At 42.8% G+C, this 20,573-nt stretch overlaps 2 protein-coding genes across 3 annotated transcripts in view; one reads left to right on the top strand and one right to left on the bottom strand.

The window, feature by feature from the left end:
* ADGRD1 (adhesion G protein-coupled receptor D1) overlaps positions 1-20,573 on the bottom strand; it is an 827,296-nt gene that overhangs the window by 375,476 nt on the left and 431,247 nt on the right. The window lies entirely within an intron of this gene.
* LOC149445564 (syncytin-1-like) lies at positions 11,736-14,236 on the top strand. The gene has a single exon (XM_089653750.1). It carries the CDS (start codon positions 11,736-11,738, stop codon positions 13,653-13,655), a length of 1,920 nt encoding a protein of 639 aa, XP_089509876.1. The 3' UTR covers positions 13,656-14,236.

The following is a 20,573-nucleotide window of genomic DNA, read 5'->3' as shown; positions in this document are numbered from 1 at the left end:
TCCATACCAATATCTCTCTATCTGTACCATTATCACCAAGGATGAATGAAAATCCAAAATGTTGTCACCATAAATAGAGGGGAAGTCATCCAATGGAGACACTTGTTCTGGTGATGGGATTTCTTCTCACTTCCTGTTTTGGTTACAAGAAAATCTTCTCATTGCTACAAAAATGGCAAAAAACTGGCATAGGCTACAACTCTCATCTAAGCTGGACACACATTGTACAATTTCTGTACAATCTCCTTTAGATTGTAGTGCAAGGGTCTGCCTGATTTGATACACATTGAAAGTGTTGTTTAGGTTTGACATTATATTGTATGGTTTTTGGTAAATCTAAAGGAATATTGTACAGGAAAATTGTATAGTGTAAGACCAAATTTACTCTATACAAAATGAAGAAAAAACTTTTTGCCTTTAGTTTTACTTTAAAGTGTCTTAGGAAAGAAATGTGCCAGATAATCTGTGCTGCCCCACAGCAACCACTTATGCTGGTCATAGATAGTTCAAACCTCAGCCGATTCAGCAGATACCGGACGAGATTTGAACCATGTATGGGCAGGCTGAATGTACCCAAGCCAATCGATCAATCAACTTGGGTACAACAAGCCTGCCGAATAGCAATAATCACTCTGTTCCTCCTGCAGGGATGGTTCCCCCCACCCCCACCAGGAGAACAAAATGTACCTGTCAAGATGCACCGGTCAGCACTGACCCGTGGTTGCTGGAAAGAAATGTGCTCTGTCTATGGCCTGCCTTAGACTTCCTTTTCAGATAAGAAGAATGAAAGCAAAACAGGTTTCTTTGGTTACAACAAATGTCTAAGGAAATCCTTTTATTGCTAAATTAAATAATAATTAAATAAAAGTATAGAAAACAAGAAGAGAAGCTTAGAAAAAATAATTTCTGTGGCATCATGTCAATTTCTGTATCATGACTGTGCCACCTTGTTGATTTTCTATATCTGTGTATAAAACTGGAGAAAAATATTAAGCAAAGTATTTTATACTTTTTATTTTATTTCCTGCTAATGGCTGTAAGTGGGAAAACGCAGATGTTAAGCTTCAGAGTCTTATCATATCCCGCAGAACAGTTTTGTAATTGGAAATACTTTTTCCAAGACTTGTTTCTTATCAAAGTAATTTGAATTTTCTGAAGCAGTGGATAAAGAGGACACATCCACAGATGTTTTATGTTTTGACTTATCGGAATGTCCCAATGGTGTCTGGGTACAGCACACTTTTATACATTGAGATTAAAGCACTCAATCATTTAATACATTATCTGTTAATAAGAATTTTTGTTTCATGCCGTATCAGTTGTAAATCTCTCCCTTTATATTTCTCTTCCTAACCTAGGAAAATACATATATTTATATCCATCTAAAATGAGACGTATATCTGCACTGGGATGCCTGCTATGGGGGAGTGATCAATATGGTAGTTTATCTCAGAAGACATTTTGGGAGAGGCAGCTCAGTAATACTTCATACAGAGTTCATTACCCTGTAAATCAAAATTGTCTGTTTTTTTAAAAAGCTTTCCAAAAAATTACAGACAGCTCACACTATTTACAGACACTCCTTTACAATGTTGGACTGTCCATATTGTAATTTCTGTATTCATCTCACGTTCATCAGCAATGCACTAATAGTAAAATTTCTAGCGATTTTTCTTTTGTGGCACAAAAGCAGTGCCCAGTTTGTCATCACACTGCAGCGATGTGCTCAAAATACCGAGAACTAAAAGCATTTTGGAGAACATTAGAATATATATAATCCAAAATGTTTTGGCTTATGCTTATATGCAGGGAAAAAAATCAATACCTTTTTGTGGACATCTGTTTTTTTCATGGACTTTACAGATAGTCTCAATCAGACTATATTTCTGTATTTTTTTACTGAAAGTTCTGAATGGTTGGCAGACAGTCTGGCCTTAGTTAATGCAGAAGTGAAAATAACCTGTGAACTACTTTTTTCTTTTTTTTTGTCAGCAAAATGCTCATAGTTCTAGAAGAAAATGTTCTATAGTCTTTTATTATTTAATGTTAACGTTGCAGAAAATCAAAAGGATCAGTAGCACGATGTTGGCGGAATTTCACTGCCCATATATTCTTGGAATAAAATCCATCTAACGAGATTTCAACTAGCATGATCATAAAATCACGGGTCTTGGAAACATATGCATGGACACAACAAGGTCAGGGGAGTTACTGGAACACCTTTAGCTCCACAACAAGAGGAGCAATAGGCCACTAGATAGTAATACTGATAAGCTACTGAGTAAAGCAGGGCAAAGTACAGTAACCAATGATCTCACTTTACTGGACTGAGATCTAAGTGAGGTGTTTTTTGATTGATTGCTAAAGTTTACTAACTTTTTGAATTGCTCTTTGCCTTACTGTATAATTCCTATGTCATTTGCTGTTGGAAACTGTAGTGTAAGTGCCAGATTCTGATTGTGTACTACTTAGGACACATTTATTGTGCTTTATAGATTTCCATGCTGGACAGTCCCATGCACTTAAAAGAGTCTAAATTATAAATGATTAAAATAATAAGTTCTATTGTCTTATCTTTGGAGGGCTACATTAAAAAAATAAAAGGAGGGCAGCCTGCTAACCCCTAAAATATTTTAATGATACACAAAAATGACATAACGTTTCCATAAAACAAGCCTAATGACAGAGACACCAACAAGAAGTTGCTAGGCTTGTCATTCCTATTCCACTATTTCAGAAATTTGAAATGCAACATTATCTACATTGTCACAGTATGAAATGCAGCATTATCTATATTGGCAAAGGCTCACTGTTTTTTTCTCTTTCTTATCTATATCATTTGACTTTTCCAGTCAGCTTTAACTATATACCATATGTGTTCTGCTTTTAGGCTTGGAAAGTTAAAGTAAACCTACCATGATAAAAAAAGATAAATGTAATGCAACTTCCTAAAAAGCAGAAACCCAAACTCCACTATTTCAATCTCTTGTTGCTTGAAAAGGAAGAACTGGAAAATGTGGGCTTTGTAAGCAAGCAATAACTGCGCTAATGGCAAAATAAATATTATGTGAACATTAGATGCAAGCACACTAGGTAATAGTTATCATAGCATACAAATCAGTAAAAAATGTGCTGCACTTAATGATTATAGAAAACACCACAATGCTAGATACCAGTGTAAAGAAAGTCCATGTAACAAATCACAAAGATCTTAATGTATAAGCTGTCCACAACAGGTTACAAAGTCCACGTGAATGCAATATAGTGTATCCCATACCAGGGAGTCAACCTCCACCACAAATATTTCATGTGCACCTTACCATAAATGCATGACCTTCAGAATGTATGGTGTATGTTTTCATTCAGATCCACCGAACTGGTTGCAGGCTAAACACAGGCTCACTTTAACCACTTCTTGACTGCACTATAGCCAAATGACGACTACAGCACAGTCGTCCAGTTCTGGGAGGGCATAACATGACGTCCTCCCAGAATGCGTCAGACACGCACTCTCAGCATCGTGCACCAGCAGCCTTTTACAATGTGATCAGCTGTGCCAAACTGATTATCAGTGCCCAGGTTATCAGTGCAGCCCCAAGTGCGCTCATCAGTGCCCAACAGTGCTGCTAATCTGTGCCCATCAATGCTGACAAACCAGTTAGTGCCACCAGTCAGTGCTCCCTATCAGTGCCCATCATTGCCACGTATCAGTGCAGCCTCATCAGTGCTTCCTCATCAATGCCCACCAGTGCCGCCTCAAGAGTGAAGTCTGTCAGTGCAGCCTTATCAATGCACAGGAGAATAATTACCTGTTTGCAAAATTTTATAATAGAAACAAAATTTTCATGTTTTTTTGTTTGTTTGGAAAAAAACAAAACACCCAGTGGTAATTAAATACCACCAAATTAAAGCTATATTTGTGGGGAAAACATTATAACAATTTCATATGTGTACAATGTAACATGACCGCACAATTATTATTCAAAGTGTGACAGCACTGAAAGCTGAAAATTGGCTTGGGCAGAAAGGGGGTGAAAGTGCACAGTAGGCAAGTGGTTAGGGCACTTTGCTGTATGCTGTACAAATGTGGCCCAAATTGCTTTAAATTGGTAGTAACACTTTTACCTGCAGGTAAGCTTATAATAAAGCTTACTTATAGGTAAAATGAATATCTCCTAAACGTGCACGGTTTTGGGGATATTAGCTCTTTTTGAGAGCCGGTGCATGCGCTCTGAAGGAACGGCATACCCATGCCAGTCCTTCAGAGCACTGTGCCATGGCTCGGGACTCCCATGTGCATGCACTAGAAATCTGGTCTTACTCTATGTCTCCCACACAACTACACTACAAATTTTGAAAAAAAAAATGTTTTTCTTAGTTTCTGTTATGCAATTTTGTATATAAGCAATTTTTCTCCTTCACTGATGTGTGCTGATGAGGCTATCCTGATAGGTGGCTCTGATGGGCACTGATAGGTGACACTGATAGATAGCAGGCATCATTGATGGGCACTGAAAGACAGCACTAATGGGCACTGATATATGGCACTGATAGGCACCACTGACTGGTACTGATAGGTGGGACTGACTTGCACTGATAGGTGGCACTGATAGATAGCAGGCATCATTGATGGGCACTGAAAGGCAGCACTAATGGGCACTGACATATGGCACTGATAGGCACCACTGACTGGTACTGATAGGTGGCACTGACATGCACTGATAGGTGGCACTAATAGCAGGCATCATTGATGGGCACTGAAAGGCAGCACTAATGGGCACTGATATATGGCACTGATAGGCAGCACTGACTGGTACTGATAGGTGGCACTGACTTGCACTGATAGGTGGCACTGATTGGCACTGATAGGTGGCACTGATAGACTGCACTAATGAGGAGGCACTGATGGGCATTTACAGGCATCTCTGATGGGCACTGAAAGGCAGCAGTGATTGGCACTGATATGTGGACTGATTTGCACGAATAGGCTCACTGATGGGCATTGACAGGCATCACTAATGAGCACCGATATGTGGCATTAATTGCCACTGATCAGCTACAATGATGGGCACTGAAGGGCAGCACTAATGGTGTGATGGATTTGGTAAAATGCCTATTCTGTTTTCTGTTTAAAATATACATTTATACATATTTACTTTTATACTTTTTTATATTTCTAAATATATGTGTTGTGAGTATATATATATATATTTTGTCTGCTGGGCTTTGCAGTCCTCCTTAACTTGTTTTGCTCAGAGCGATGCTCTCAACCCCTCCCTTCGCACTGAAAGGACCCTTTACTTAGACTTTGGGAATGTGAAGGGGAGTGAAAAGAGATAACAGGATGAAAAGCAAGCATCAAGTTTCTACATTTCTCCTATATTTCAACCAATCAAAATGTGCCTTTTAGAATGTGACTGTATATACGTAATAGTGACGTGTACTCTATTGTTTTCTATGTATAAAAGGTTAAGCACCGCCCTGCAATAAACAGAGATGATGTGAAGGTGGTTGTACTGGACAGTTGTCCGTGTAATTATTTTCCGGCGTGCACGCAATCCATATCTCAAAATTAGGAGCAGCAGCAGAAATCCTACCCTGAGCCCGATTGTGGTTCTCCCAACCTTTTTAGCTGGCGCCCACGTGGGGCCCCAGGTTCTGACTGACGGAAGACCGCGCGAGGGACTGAGCGGCTGGCTGGGACAGAACAAAAGGGCCTGCGCAACCCTAAGTACGGTAGGTACTTTTTATACTTACCACTGTGCGATTTGTTTCTGACCAGTCTGGCGCCAGTCTTGTCGGCTTCCGGAGGTCCTCTAGAGGCAGGTAATTTTTATTCCTCGCCTGGGGCTGTTTAACGAACCTGCCACTGGATCTCTGCTGACTGTGTATTTGTTCAATGTCTGTCGTCCTGTGCGACTGTAATAACTCAGTAGACTGAAAGATAAGTTGCAATGAGTGTCCTGACCAGGTGAGCTGTTGGCCCCTGGAAGACGGAACCTTGCAATATGTTGCAATGAGATTTCTGACCAGGTGAGCTGTTGGCCCCTGGAAGACGGAACCTTGCAACAAGCGTCTACGGACGGTGACTCGGGGTTGACGGTGTGAGACCCCTGAGGGTTTAGCTCAGCTGCTGAGGCTTCACGGAGCGAGGGGCGGCAGGTGTAATGTCCTGTTCTGAGTGTATTTGTGAATCACTGTTTGTTCTGAGATAAGACAGAGAGCAGCGGAATAGGGATATTACTTTAATAGTTGCCCGCGCTGCCTCTGAAGCAGCGGAATAGGGATATTAATTTAATAGTTGCCCTCACTGCCTCTGAAACCGTTAGCTGAGACTAAGGTGAAAGAACAGAACAGAGTGAGAAGTTGGGTGACCCAGAGAGAGGGGGAAGATGGGTCAGAAGACAGCCAAGCCACAGCAAGGATTGTTAGCAAGTGATATAGTGAAGAGGAGAGAAGGAAGTGAAGCAGTTAAAAAGTTATCTAAAGTAGCGAAAGTTTGTAAGCTGAAGGTCAACATTGCCCGACTTCAGCCAGAGGACTGGCGTAAATTATTACAGGAACAGAGAGGAATGTTATGTGATAACGGTTTGCTGAACGTAGCAGAAGCTTGGTACAGAACTGCAAAAGCGTTGCATAAAGAAGGATGGTTGGAAGAAATTCAAGAAAATGGCGATTGTATAATGTATTTGTATCACAAAATTGAAAATGGAAGTGTGTTAAAACCACCGCCCTATGATGATAGAATTCAGAACAAAGGAGGCCAGGAACAGCCCTGCCCTTCATCTAACGCCCACTTTATGCCCACCACCCCAGCCCTGCCCAGTACACTTCCTGCTAGCAGCCATCTTGCTATACCTGTGTTGTCACTTCCTGCCCAGCCCAGTACACTTCCTGCTAGCAGCCATCTTGCTACACCTGTGTTGTCACTTTCTGCCCAGCCCAGTGCACTTCCATCCGGCAGCCATCTTGGTACACCCGGAAAGCCTAAACAAGGAGTTTATCCAGTTCTCCCTGTTCTAAACCAGGATGGTTCCTACCACACTCCCGTTTTCCCCAATATGGAAGCTTCACCTTCACAAGCCGGATACATGAATGACAATGTATTCGAGCTGAATGATCAACAACCGCAAGTAGGAAGGATGCCGATAGGTATGACTCCCAAACCTATGCCAGATGTCCAATTGAATGACGATGCATCTGAATGGAGTGATCGACAGCTGCAAGCAACAAGGGCGCCAATAGATTTGACTCCCAAACCCACGCACAGTGGAGTACAAACTAAACAGGAATGGTGTACAAAACAGCCCCGACATTCAAGATTACCGGAAGGGGCACCGGTAATGTATGTCGCTTTTACCCCATCACAAGCAGCGGCCTTAGTGACGAGTCTGCCTGACCCAGAGAAACAGCCAATGCCCTTTTACCGCAGGGTAGTGCAGATACAAGAAACTTACTCAGCTGCTTGGAAAGACCTGCTCAGTCTATGCCAAATTAAAGCAGGACATGTTTTCTGGCCAGTTATGCAGACGGCCTTCACTGATGCCTGCCTGACAAGTGTTATTTCCTATTCTTCAGGCGTGGAGTTCTGTGCCCAGCTCCATGACTGGGCAAAGGAGAAATTGGCAGATCAGACTACCACGATTCAAGACATCACCCAAGATAAAGGGGAGTCTGTGGAGAAGTATTATGCCAGACTCATACAGGCCTTTGATGATCTGGGCTTCTCTCAATATGAAAAGGCACATACAAACATGCTCTCAACTGCTTTTGTCTCAGGGCTCAAAGAAGATATCAGGAAAGGTCTGATAGTGGCCCGCCCTGAATACCGCTCTATGAAGATGTCTGATTTACTGTTGGTGGCCAGAGGCATAGAAAATCAAAAAGGGAAAAAACCAGCGCCCCTCATGGTGGTCAATGACGAAGATCCCACCTACACTCGTCCACCACCATTGCCCAATATTAGGGAAAGGATCACCTGACTGTGGGAAACGGGGACACTTTAGAAGAGAATGCAGAGCCCCAAGATATCCCAGACAAGACAGGGACCCCCGAGAAGGGCAGCGTGAATATCAACCACCACGCCCCAACTCTCGTTAGGAAATGGGCAAACCCGTGTCACCCCTTATGGCAGTGTCCTCGAACAAGACTGGGGGACCCCTTGCAAAGGTTACGTTACCCATACAGGGAAAACCTACTACTTTTCTTGTTGACACGGGTGCAGCCAGGAGCGTGCTGAGGGTTGAGGATCTGCCCGCTGATTCTTTCCTTTCCACTATTGATGTTTCCTGCGTGGGTGTGGATGGGGTGCCCCGCTCCAGCCCACTTACAGAGCCACTCCAAGTGGGGACATTTCCTGATTTGCTTGCCAGATTTGTGGTGTCCTCTACATGTCCCTTAAATCTGCTAGGAGCTGATGTGCTGTCCAGATTGCAGGCCTCAATTATTTTCACACCTGAAGGAGGAGTGAAATTACACACTCCCCTATCCTTGGAGGACTCCTCTGCCTTGTGCTCTTTACCCCTCATGATGACATTACATGAAGCAATAACCCCAGGTGTAATACCACAGGAAGTACTTGATAGGATCCCTATATGTTTATGGTCTACAGGACCCAAAGACATCGGTAATTTGAAAGTGCCACCGGTTTCAGTCAAGCTCAAAGAGGGCGCAACATTGCCCCGGAAACCACAATATCCACTCAAAATGGCGCAGTCAGAAGCTATATCAAAACATGTAGTTGCTCTAGTCCAGAATGGAGCCTTGGTCCCCTGCACCTCACCGTGTAACACACCCCTTTTTCCTGTCAAGAAGAAAACACCAAAGGGGGAACCAGACAGGTACAGAATGGTGCAGGATCTGCGAGCAGTTAATGAAGCCACGGTGTTGGATACCCCAATTGTGCCAAATCCACATACCTTATTATCAGGTGTACCTCCAGAGGCTGAGTAATTTACAGTGGTGGACCTGGCCAATGCCTTCTTCAGTGTGCCTCTAGCCCAAGAGAGCCAGTACCTTTTCGCCTTCACCCATGAGGGCCGGCAGTACACCTGGACAGTTGTGCCACAAGGAGCTCAGAATTCACCCAGCCAATTTGCTCAAGCAATGGCAGGGATCTTGAGCACGTGGCAGGCAGAGAATCCTACTGTGACCCTGCTCCAATATGTTGATGACCTCTTGTTATGTGCCGATACCCTGCCCTTAGCAACAGAAGCATCTGAAAAGCTGCTCCGGTACTTGGCCGAACAAGGCTGCAAGGCCTCCAAAGACAAACTACAATGGTGTTCCAAGAAAGTCACCTTTTTGGGCCACTGCATTTCCAAGGGCACAAGACATATTACACCGGACCGTGTAGCTGTAATTCAGGATATTCCCCAACCTAAAGCAGCTAAACAACTGCATGCCTTTCTTGGACTCATATCCTACTGCAGGGCATGGATCCCTGATGCATCGATCCTTATGCACCCACTTTACAATGCTCTCAAGTCTGTGCCATTTACCTTGTCCAGCGAGGCCCTAGACAATTTTATTCTGCTGAAGCAAGCAATATCCACTGCTCCTGCCTTGGGACTTCCAGATTATGAGAAACCTTTCAAACTGTTTGTGTCAGAAAAGGAAGGTCACGCCACGGGGGTCCTAGCTCAAGAACATGGAGGTCAAACCAGACCCATTGGGTACTATTCTTGCCATTTGGACCCCGTAGCTAGAGGTGGTCCTTCATGTTTAAGAGCTGTCTTCGCTGCTCAAGCACTGTTGGACAAAACTTCAGACCTCGTTTTAGCACACCCCCTACTTCTTCTGGCACCGCATGACATTGCCGCCATCCTGAATCAGGTACAACCCCGACACCTGTCCACAGCCAGACATCTACGGTTGCAAATCTCCATCCTCATTCCTGACAATGTGACCCTCCAAAGGTGTCTTGCCCTCAACCCAGCCACTCTTCTGCCATTTTTCGAGGGGGAAGAAGGTGAAGGTGAAGAAGGAGACCCCTGCACTACTCCACATGACTGCCTTGAAATGATGCGCATGGAAACCACACATCTTCCTACAGTGAGTGAAATTCCTCTGGAAAACCCTGACTACACACTTTTTGTGGATGGTTCCAGATATGCAGATGAAGGAGGCAAGTACCACACAGGTTATGCTGTGACCTCGGAATTTGAAATTCTACAAGCAGGAGCATTATCACCAACTTTCTCTGCCCAGGAAGCAGAGCTTCAAGCCCTCACTACAGCGTGTAAGATGGCAGAAGGTAAAAGAGCCAATATTTACACAGATTCAAGGTACGCCTTTGGAGTAGCTCATGACTTCGGTATCATCTGGAAAGCCAGAGGTTTTCTGACAGCGGCTGGAACACCGGTAAAACACGGCCCAGCCATCAAGGATTTAATGGAAGCACTGCTCCTGCCTGACCAAGTGGCTGTCTTGAAGGTTAAAGCACATGGTAAACTGAATTCTCAAGAGGCCAGAGGGAATCACTTGGCGGATATAGCTGCCAAAGAAGCAGCGAAAAACCAACGAAAAATGTCTGAGGTGGCCAAAGAGGAGAGTGAGACCTCAGCACAGATATTTTTGGTGGTGCATGTGCCATCAGACAAGCAATACCTGATTTCAATGCAAATGGCTGCTTATACAGAAGAAAGGCTGGAATGGATTGATAAAGGAGCAGACTACGATGGAGAATTGTATTCGATGAAAGGAAAAACTTGTTTACCAAAACATATGTATCCAGCAGTTGTCCAATGGGCGCATGGACATGCACATCTCTCTAAGAACTTAATGAACTCACTGATCAGCAAGTATTACTGGGCTCCAGGGATAACTACTTTAACCAGAAATTATTGCGCCTCGTGTGTAGTATGTGCAAAATGCAACCCGGGGAGGACGGAAAAGACACCGCAGAAACATCTTGCAAAACCCCTCTATCCATTCCAGAGAATACAGATTGATCATATACAAATGCCGAAAAGTGGCCGATATGAATATGCTCTAGTGGTGGTGGACATGTTCTCTGGTTGGCCAGAAGCCTATGCTGTTACAAACATGACAGCCAAGACCACGGTTAAGAAATTACTGAGTGAGGTAGTCTGTAGATTTGGGGTCCCAGAGGTGATAGAGAGTGATCAGGGTCCAGCCTTCACAGCAACCCTTACAAAAGAGATTTGGACAGCACTGGGGGTCGAGTTGGCCTTACACACCCCCTATCACCCTCAAAGCAGTGGGAAGGTAGAAAGGATGAATGGGACTCTAAAAAACAGGATGCTAAAGATGGCCCAAGAGACTAACATGAGTTGGCCAGACAGTTTGCCTATTGCTCTGTTTAGTGTCAGACACACCCCCCGGGGGAAACATGCCCTGTCCCCTTATGAAATTTTGTTTGGTTCAGCCCCCAGACTTGGCTGTTACTTTCCACAACAGTTGCAGTTACAATCTGATGTGTTAACTAGCTATGTCACACGTCTGTCTAGAGAATTAACCAATATCCATTCTCGAGTGTTTTCCTCCATTCCAGATCCAGAGGCAGACTCGGGAACTCATAGTCTTCAGCCAGGAGACTGGGTGTTGGTGAAGAAATTTACAAGGAAAAATTCACTTGATCCCCGATTCGAAGGACCATTCCAAGTTCTGCTGACCACAGCTACATCAGTCAAGCTAGAAGGGAAAAACACCTGGATACACGCCTCCCATTGCAAAAAAGTCCCAACCCCTGAAGAATAGGTGTCTTCTACACCATGATGATTCTGTTGTATATCCTTTTTTTAATAAGTTTGATAAAAGCCCAGCAGGTGGTTATCACCAAAACAGGTGCTCAACATGTAGCCATCACTAAGGTAAATGGCACTACCACATTTTGGTACAACTCATCCAACACTCATGTAGCCACCTTTACCTTTGATTTTTGTAGTGTACTTCCTGCTTGGTGCCAAGGCATTCCAGATCCTAACTGGGCACAGCGGGTATGTGAAAAAGGTGGTGACCAAATATACATATGTGTCACGGATGATTATTGGGGACAGAATTGTGACTATTGGGGATCGGTAGGATGGAATACGGGAACAGCCTGGGGATATAGACCACAGAGTGCTCTAAACAAGAAAGATGGAAAGGGGAGGTCCCTTATTGACCGTATGAAGTTTCTGAGGTCGGGGTGTAATACCAAGGGGGAAAGGCTCACCATAAATATAGAGAACCCTGGCCCTGGTGATGCAGGTATCTATTGGTTAGGCAGGACCAGCTTTTCTGGAACTGGTTCTTTGGAAAGGTTTCAACTAAAAGACATGTATCGCTCATCAGAACCAGTGGTGAATCCCCTTAGACCCACCATTCATACCATAGGTGACATGGTGGCAATAGCAAATCCCACCTTTGAGGACACTATGGCTGCAGAAACTGTTTTTTCTGATACCAACTTGTGGCTTGAGTGGATGAGGTTCAGTGCCAGCCAGCATAACAAAAGTAATTGTTATGTCTGTGGTAGCGCCAGGCCACATTTAGGTACAGTCCCTCTCCAGATCCCGCAAGACAGTGAGGAATGTTTCCTCAGCCTGTTCACCAACACATCCACTAACCATTCCGCATGTGAGAAATGGAAGAAGGAATATCCGATGGTTACTAAAAGCGCAAAACCTGGAGAGGGTATTACTATATATCCAGGGAATTACACCTGTTACTCTAAACACAAAGGCAAAGGGAGGTTTCTGGGTAATTTTACAGAAGGTTATTGTTCCACCTACAGCAACATTCCAGGGGTTAAGGTGCAGAATCAGACTCAGTCTCTCGGTGACATATACTGGATTTGTGGGGACCAAAAGATTAGAACCAGATTGGAAGGGAGTTGGACTGGTGAGTGTGCCCTTGCAAAGGTCATTATGCCTCTCCACATCCTAACAGAAGATACCCCTGACACATACACTGACTCAGCATCTAGGCATAGGAGGAAGCGGACAGCTCCCTCCGGAAGTTTTGACCCACATGTGTATATAGACGCCATTGGAGTCCCAAGGGGGGTGCCTAATGAATTCAAAGCCAGAGACCAGGTAAAAGCAGGTTTTGAATCCCTGATTCCCATGATAACTGTTAATAAAAATGTAGATTGGATAAATTACATATACTACAACCAACAGAGGTTTGTGAATTACACCAGGGATGCCCTTCAAGGAATCGTTGACCAGCTAGCCCCTACATCCTACATGACATTCCAGAATAGGATGGCTCTGGACATGATTTTAGCGGAAAAAGGAGGTGTCTGTAAAATGATAGAAGGAACCGGAACATGTTGTACATATATTCCTGACAATACTGGCCCGAATGGTAAGGTTACTCTGGCTATAAAGAAATTAGAAGATCTGTCAGTGGAGCTGAAGAAGAACTCAGGTATCTCAGACCCGTGGGATCAATATTTTAGTTGGATGAGTGGGTGGCAAAAAGTGCTCGCCCAAATAGGGGTAACGGTATTAATAATTCTAGTTCTTTTAGCTCTGATTGTATGTTGTATTCTACCATTTGTAAAGAAGTTAATAAGCAAGGTTGTAGACAACAGCACACCTATATTTCTCCATCAAGAAGAGGAGGACCCCCTTGCGATGGAAGAGGATAAACTTTTCACTCCTCTACAGTCCCTCCCTGTCAACAGAAATTTCACAATTTTGTAGGGATAGCATCTGACTTCCGTATGTACAAAGTCTGTGGCAAGGGAGGTGATGAAATAGTCATCACTTGTCTAACGTACAGCATAAAAGAGTTCCAAGGTACATAAGGACAGATGAGCTAGGCTTTATAGGGACAGAGGAAAATAGTCATTTTAAGGGGGGACTATGATGGATTTGGTAAAATGCCTATTCTGTTTTCTGTTTAAAATATACATTTTATACATATTTACTTTTATACTTTTTTATATTTCTAAATATATGTGTTGTGAGTATATATATATATATTTTGTCTGCTGGGCTTTGCAGTCCTCCTTAACTTGTTTTGCTCAGAGCGATGCTCTCAACCCCTCCCTTCGCACTGAAAGGACCCTTTACTTAGACTTTGGGAATGTGAAGGGGAGTGAAAAGAGATAACAGGATGAAAAGCAAGCATCAAGTTTCTACATTTCTCCTATATTTCAACCAAGCAAAATGTGCCTTTTAGAATGTGACTGTATATACGTAATAGTGACGTGTACTCTATTGTTTTCTATGTATAAAAGGTTAAGCACCGCCCTGCAATAAACAGAGATGATGTGAAGGTGGTTGTACTGGACAGTTGTCCGTGTAATTATTTTCCGGCGTGCACGCAATCCATATCTCAAAATTAGGAGCAGCAGCAGAAATCCTACCCTGAGCCCGATTGTGGTTCTCCCAACCTTTTTAATGGGTGCCCTGATTAGTGTAGATGTCCAATCTGAGGAATGGCACTTACTGGTTCTCCTCGATAAATGGCATTTCCTGTTTACATGTGAACAGCTGTGATTGGACACAGCTGATCACATGGTAGAGCCTACGTCATCGGCTCTTTACTGCAAATCAGTGATCCTCTGTGTCCTAGGGACACAGCGCACCAAGGGGGAGGTTGGAGGATGCCATATGAACAAGAGAACTCCTGCCCGTCTGCCATTTCCTTTGTATATCGGGCGGGAGGTGGCTAAAGCTCTGCTTTGGTGTCTGGAGAATCCTCAAATCTGCTGCTTTCTGTACACTATTCTTCAAGCCCAAGTTCCTTGGTGCATAAGTGATACTTGGTGCTTTATCTTATAAATCATATGTTATAGCTTTAGCTTATGGGTATTAAAGTGAAACAGTCGCTATGCAGTAACAATAAATGGGGTTGTTCTTTTTTTTTTTTTAAACATTCTTAAGTTCTATTGAATTTGGGAACATATGCCAGAAATTCGTAATTAATGATAGATTGTAAAGGTGATAAATTTGGTGGTAGGAGATCGCACAAAATCAACTGACCAAATGTCAACAGAATACAGAAGTACAATTGGTGCAGGCAATAGGAGATATTTAAATGAACTACTGAAAATGCCTTTACTGACTGTGTCTGTATATGAATAATTTGTTACGTGGAAGTGGAACTAAATTCATTGGTTTCCCAAAACAGTTACTTGAAAGGCATGCTGTGAATGATAACTCTCACAGTTGCTTGTGCTCTCTGCCAAGCCATCAAAAGGCTGGTGTCATAATTGATCATATATGCAGAACAATGACAACTGCAGATAAAACAGAGGCTAAGATGGCAGCTTCCTTGGCTGTAAAGGATAGGAGACTTTAGCTCTGCTGTAATTAATGACTCTGATTATTTCAGTTGATGATCACATAGAAATAATATATGGAACAGAGGACATCAAGGACCAGTCATAAAACCGATTTATGCTGTCTGCAACCATTCTAAAAGTAATAAAATACATGATTAATTTTTTTCTTAAATATGTCTGTTACTCCATTTTTCTCAAACCTGTAAACAGTTCAGATGACTGAATAACAATTTGCAACTACCACAATCCACAGATAGAGTCAGACTAGTGTATGATATGCAAGATTTGTCAGAGAAGAGCAGATAAATTAAAGCAGTTTATGAAGATGTAGATTTCATCTATTACGTGAGCTCATTCAGCGCATGAAAGGACAGGTGAGAACTGTACAGCACATTAGTTTTACAATTCATAATTTAATTTTCAGTTTGTAATTGGTTTACAATGCTCTGCAGACCAGTTCATCAATGAAAGATTCCCTATATTTCAGAAAACTGTATTGTAAATGCAATAAGGAGGAAACACATAGAACTCTGTAATGTATCATTTGTTGCTTCCTAACATCTACCTGCTAAGTTAAGATATAATATATTTATTAGATGATTAAATTAAGATTGTATGAATGCAGATTGCATAGGGTGTAGACAAAAGGATCTTCTGACCTGTGTGCAGCAATGCATTGCAATGTTCCATCATCACAAACCCGAGCTATTAATCATATTAGGTTTATAGTGGAAGCATGGATTGTGATGTTCTTTCCAACTAATACACATATAAAGATATTTAGACCAATTGAAGGGATCTTACTGTAATTAGCACCGTTCTTACTAACGGATCTGTCAAAATCTATTTTGTTGTGGCATTTATCTTGTGCAGTTGACTGCCCAGCTAGATAAATCCTTATGGTAAATTTTGATGAATTATGAGTGAATTAAAAATCCTGCCCCCTGCTTCTTTGGCGTGGTCTCCGGCAAATTTCACATCAGAATTTGGGTATTTAAAGTAAACAGAATATAGCAAATTAAAAAAAAAACATTTTTTTGATTAACCACTTACCTACTGGGCACTCCCCCCCCCTTCCTGCCCATGTAAGCCGTGTACCGGGGTGGGCTCCCCAGGATACAGTGAAGTCACGAACGAGGAAAGCAACCTCAACACCAGATTTTGCCACAACAGAATTTTACTTAGATGTGGCAAATAAACACAACCACAATAGCTGGAAACATACAGTAAATTTACATACACCCAGCCCAAAGGCTGAGACCCTTGTGCTGCACAGCACGGCGCCCTCTGATGGACGAAGGTAGAAAGGGAAGTAATTTACCTACTGGGGGGCACAACTAAGCTGCCACACCTTACCTGTTATTACCCTAAAAGAGCAGAAATCAGTGTATAGGTGTACGGTATGGGCTAGCCTGCGGTGCAGCACAACAGCTTACAATCTTACACAAATCTACAGTATTCCCCCTCCCATAACTGGTCCTGTAGCACGTGCCTGAGTATTCCTTCTGAGCAAAACACCAGTCTGGCTTGAGTTTGTGGGATTTTATCAGCTCTCCAATGTGAAATGTCACTTTAAGTTGTGGAGTCCTTCCAATAATCAGTAACAACACTTGTGGCATGACACAAACATAGACCCTAACTCACTAACTATAGACCTGGCCTCAGTCTCTAGGCGCCAACAATGAAATGAGGTGCGTGCACGATCTTACCAGCCCAGGTCTATTTTTCATTCACTGGTGAATCTGAACAGAACAAATGTCTCTCCAACAAGCATGCGGTATCGCAGTATATGCTGCTTAGTTCCTCTGTTCTCATCAGCATTTCTGGTAGCAATCTTCCTTTCTCTGAACAGGATCAGGGTCTTGGACACAATCAACTTCACTTAGCTGCAGCTCTGGTTACTGAGGGATGCTTTCACACCTGGATGTCATCAGATTCCCCCCACCTCTTCATGAATATACAAATATCTATGCAGTCTGAGGCTGTGTTAGAAAAACAGTGGCATCTTGTGGCTAAACCGCAGAATGTCAGTCAAAACATTTAATTTACTCCACACAATAATTTACTTCCACACAAACAGTGTTCAAAAAATGAGAGCTGTTTCCCCATCTCACACCCAGGCCAATTTTCAGCTTTCAGAGCTGTCGCACTTTGAATGACAATTGCGCAGTCCAGTGACACTGTACCCATATGAAATTTTTATCAATTTTTGACACAAATAGAGTTTTCTTTTGTTGGTATTTAATCGCTGCTGGGTGTTTTATTTTTTGCGCTATAAACAAAAAAAGAACAAAAAATGTGAAAAAAAAAGTTTCTTTGTTTCTATTATAAAATTTTGTAAACAGGTAATTTTTCTCCTTCACTGATGTGCATTGATGAGGCTGCACTGATAGGCAGCACTGATGGACACTGATAGGCACTGATGAGGTGGCACGGATAAGCAGCACTGATGAGGTGGCCTGGATAGGCAGCACCAGGGGCGGACTGACCATTTGGAAACTCGGGCACTGCCCGAGGGCCCGGGGTCAGTAGGGGGCCCCATGAGATGCCCCTGGTACCTTTTTCATAGGCTTTTTTGAGTTTGGGCAAGGACACAGTGGCCCTATGATCCCCTATTGCCCAGGGGCCCCATGAGTTGTCAGTCCGCCCCTGGGCAGCACTGATGGGCACTGATGAGGTGGCACGGATAGGCAGCACTAATGGGCACTGATGAGGTGGTACCGATAGGCGGCATTGATAGGTGGCACTGATGAGCTGGCACTGATGATGCTGCACTGATGGGCACTGATAGGTGGCACTAACGGTACCGTGAAAGCGTGAGGAAAGTGCAGCTAATAACCGGCAACCCATATTGGTGATCCTTGGTGTGCTGGTGACATTCTTCCTTGCTGATTCTGTTCAGTTTCCAGCACTGATGGGCACTGATGAGGTGGTACTGATAGGTGGCATTGATAGGTGGCACTGATGAGCTGGCACTAATGATGCTGCACTGATGGGCACTGATAGGTGGCACTAACGGTACTGTGAAAGCGTGAGGAAAGTGCAACTAATAACCAGCAACCCATATTGGTGATCCTCTGTGTGCTGGTGACATTCTCCCTTGCTGATTCTGTTTGGTTCCAGCCGATAGATGCTGCAGCACCCACTTATACACAGAGCCATTTTTAATGCAGGACCGTGTGAGTTTGGATTGTACACTTGCATTGGACACAGCTAATCACGTGGTAAAAGGCCGCTGTAATTGGCCTTTTACCGTATCACGTGATCACCGGCGGCGCCAGATGCGGACCGCTGGGGACACGCAGGGGGCGTGTTCTGGGATGACGTCCATGGACATCTTCCCAGAACTAGACAACTGCGCTGTAGCCATCCTTTGGCTATAGCGTGGTTGGGAAGTGGTTAAAGATTCTCCACATATTTAGTAAATGAACCTCAATGTGTACACATCTAGGAGCCTAAAATGTGACATGATATAGTATTAAAGTGGAACTAAACCCACAGATTTATGTAGTTGTTTCCCAAAACAGTTACATTCAAGGTATGCCATGAGTGCGCTTGCACTCTCAACCAAGCTGTCAAGCCATCAAATGCCATAAGTGATCACATGTACAGCATCATAGCAACTGCAAATCAAATGAAGGTCAAGATAACAGCTTACTTTGCTGTAAAGAATAGGAGGGTTTAGTTCCTCTTCAAGTGCAAATGACATGATATAGGGTTTGTTTACTAGAAAGACATAATAATATAGACATGTGGAAACCTAGAAGAGTAAGAAGCAGAAAAAGACCAAGCGGACAATATTTTGTTTTTAGATTTTTTGGGGTTTTTTTTGTTTTTTGCAAGGGTTCTTTGTTTTTGTTTTTTACTTTTGGTCCCAAGTATGTTTAAATGAACTTACTTTTGTTTGACTTGCTACTTCTGCAGGAAGGCAGGTCTGTTGCAAGCATCTCTCTGTTCTGACTGACCTCCTTTACAACCACTCTCTGAAATCTATCCAACTGTATATCCTCTGAAACACCCAAGGGTTAAGTCCTAGCTTGTACAACTTTCATGAGATTATTATCTAGAACTGTATCAAATGCTTTGCTGAAATCAAGATAGGCTATGTTCTGGTCCCAAAACTTTTGTGATATAGTAAAAAAAATAATTCAGATTGGTCTAATATGATTCACCATCAGTAAAGTCTAGCTCACGCCAGCTGCTGCAATGCAGCGACTAGTGTGCAGGGCAATACAGCTAATACAGTTTCATTTTTTTTATATGAACTTTACTGAGGTATCAGAAAGACATTTCATAAGGTTAAATGCTGGCCACACGGTACAAGGCAGTGGATTGCCTCTCACTGCACTGCGCTGAGAAAATGTACTGTATGGAGTAATTTTTCTCAGCACACCATGCCCACACACTACTGCAACGCAGTGGTGTGAACTGGCACCTATGAGACAAGGAATTTTTCCTCATCCATGTGTTCGGACTGCACTGGAATAGCCAACCAACACAACTGGTGTAATTAAATCCTAAAGCCAGCAAGTTGTGTGTTTTAAATGGCCATTTATCTTATATTTAGAAAAAATTCCTTTCATTGTATTACTACTATGTTACATTCATTGGCTCATATTTGCCAGCTTCTTTCCCACCAAACCTTTAGTTATATCACTTGCAAACAGATTAAAGAAACTAAGACCTAGTCCAGAGCCTTGTGGTAAACTACTTGTGGTTGATCTCTGTTCCAACTGAACCCCATTTACAACCACAGTCTGATATCTGGAAAAGTGCATATCCAATGAACCACCCAAGGGTTAAGTCCTAGCTTGTACAACTTTTATGAGATTATGTCGAACAGTATCAAATGCTTTGCTGAATTCAAGATAGTCCCCAGCACCACCCTTGTCCCCAAGTTTTTGGTGATATAATAAAAAAATTCATTCAAATTGGTCTGATGTGTTTAGCCATCAGTAAAGCCATGCTGCTTTGGGTCCAGCAAGTCGTGTGTTTTTAAATGACCATGATTCTTTTTTTAGGGGTAATTCCATTAATTTTATTACTACCATGTTAACGTCATTGGCTCATAGTTGCCAGCTTCTTTCCCAAAAAAAGTTCAGACAGTTAAAGTATCTAACTGAATGATAATTTTGCAAAATGTGTGTTTATTTTTCGAATGAATGATAGTAAATTAGGTTAAGTTGATTCTAAAGACTTACATTAAAAAAAAAAAAAATCTTTACTTACCTGCTCTGTTTTACACAGAGCAACCCAGATCCTTATCTTCTCTTGTCCCCTGCCTGTGCTCTTGGCCCCTCCCTCCTGTCAGGTGCCCCCACAGCAAGCA

This window comes from Staurois parvus, unplaced genomic scaffold, assembly GCF_062004578.1.
Source record: "Staurois parvus isolate SC_StPar_1 unplaced genomic scaffold, SC_StPar_1.0 ptg000719l, whole genome shotgun sequence".
Classification (NCBI taxonomy): Eukaryota; Metazoa; Chordata; class Amphibia; order Anura; family Ranidae; genus Staurois; species Staurois parvus.
Note: the sequence above shows the minus strand (reverse complement) of the source record. Positions and strands in the feature narration are given on the sequence as shown.